Here is a 1,816-nt window from a genome sequence, read left to right on the forward strand (position 1 = left end):
CATGTTACTTTTTTGGCATTCCAATTGATCTTTGCTGCTTTACAGATTGGTTTGATGGGCTTCAGACATTCATGAGGTACATTTGTCACAAAAGCTGGTTAGGTGGATGGTTTATGCCTCAGAAGAAAAGCTATTTTGCCCTTCAGCTTCCTAAAGGGTGGTGGGTGTTTGGTCTTGACCATGCTCTGCATTGCGACATTGATGTATACCAATTCAAGTTCTTTTCAGAACTGATAAAAGAAAAGGTATCATTTCTACCATCAAGGTTTAGGTTGTCAAATTGCAGTTGTTAGCATGTCAAAAAATCTGGAAGAATGTTTAGTTTTAGTTTTGCATCATAGATTCTCATATAAATGCGAACAGCTGGATTTCTTCGTTCAGATTTTTTCCAATCATTATTCGATTATACTCCTGTAATCCTATTTAACTGTTGAGCAAAAGAAGAAACAATTACTATAAGAAACATAATGGACTTCTAAGCACCTTAATTTTCTTTTAAACTAATGCTTGTTTCTACTAAAAGAAAAATTATGGTCCCGATGTGTTAAGTCTTTGTCATCTCTGCAACCAATGTTGTTTCCATAAGTGATTTAAATTTATGCAGTTTTCATCTTCTGTATTCCCTTCTCTTTTGTTTTACTTTTTGTCTCTTCCACTGCTCTTATCCTTATTCTTTTTAGATAATCCTGTATGAAGTGTTTCATCTGTTATCTCAGGTTGGGGAACATGATTCTGTGATCATTATGACCCATGAACCTAATTGGCTTCTTGATTGGTACTGGGATGATGTGACTGGTAAGAATGTCTCACACCTGATACGTGACCATTTAAGAGGGAGGTGTAAACTTCGAGTGGCTGGGGACTTGCATCATTACATGCGTCATTCGTATACTCCATCAGACAAGCCAGTATATGTGCAACATTTGCTTGTTAATGGTTGTGGAGGGGCTTTTTTGCACCCTACTCATGTGTTTAGTAACTTTAACAATTTATATGGGACATCCTATGAAAGCAAGGCTTATCCGTCTTTTGAAGACTCAAGCAGGGTATGTAAACTGAACTTTTATATCTCTCCGTCATATGTTATTCTTTTCTACTGTATTTGATACTATTTTGTGGCAATTTTGATGCAGATTGCTTTAGGAAATATATTGAAGTTCCGAAAGAAAAATTGGCGGTTTGATTTTATTGGTGGTATTATATATTTTGTATTGGCCTTTTCAATGTTTCCGCAGGTAAAACATTTTCCCTGATTTTTGGCACACATAATTCATGATTGATCAAGCACCAAGATCTGAAAGTTTGCAAACAAATTACTAATTTGTTTCCCTCTTCTTCTAGTGTAAGCTAGATCACATCTTACAGGATGATACATTTTTGGGTCACTTAAAGAACTTCTTCAGCACAGTATGGGATGCTTTCCTTTATATGCTGGGGCAATCATATGTATCCTGTGCTGGTGCTTTCTTACTGTTAGTTACCGCTTACACTTTCGTACCTTCAAAAGTGTCTCGAAAGAGGAAACTAATGATTGGGATTCTTCACGTTTCTGCACACTTGTCTGCAGCCTTGGTTCTCATGTTGCTCCTGGAATTGGGTGTTGAGACGTGTATCAGGCACAAATTGTTGGGAACTTCAGGTGATAGTGTGTTTCTTTTTATCGCTGAGTTTAAATGATATGTTTTTGTAACTTGTACAATTGCATATGGTTTTCTATGGGGGTGCTATTTAGAAAAAATGATTTCTATTAGGCCCTTGTTTGATCCTCATTTTGGGGGAAATAATGCATTTTGAATAGTAGATTAATTGAGAATGC

General features: G+C 36.3%; 1 protein-coding gene across 2 annotated transcripts; it reads left to right on the top strand.

The window, feature by feature from the left end:
* Positions 1–14: 14 nt before the first annotated feature.
* LOC111380576 lies at positions 15–1,727 on the top strand. Of its 2 annotated transcripts, XM_023004180.1 has the most exons (5): positions 15–245; positions 717–1,046; positions 1,134–1,235; positions 1,342–1,472; positions 1,568–1,665. In XM_023004180.1, exons 1-5 carry the CDS (start codon positions 72–74, stop codon positions 1,602–1,604), a joined length of 774 nt encoding a protein of 257 aa, XP_022859948.1. In that variant the 5' UTR covers positions 15–71; the 3' UTR covers positions 1,605–1,665. The 2 variants fall into 2 exon arrangements, with proteins under 2 accessions (XP_022859948.1, XP_022859947.1); XM_023004179.1 differs by having other exon boundaries at positions 1,342–1,727.
* The last annotated feature ends 89 nt before the right edge of the window (positions 1,728–1,816 follow it).

Source organism: Olea europaea, unplaced genomic scaffold (genome assembly GCF_002742605.1).
Source record: "Olea europaea var. sylvestris unplaced genomic scaffold, O_europaea_v1 scaffold21707, whole genome shotgun sequence".
Lineage (NCBI taxonomy): Eukaryota > Viridiplantae > Streptophyta > Magnoliopsida > Lamiales > Oleaceae > Olea > Olea europaea.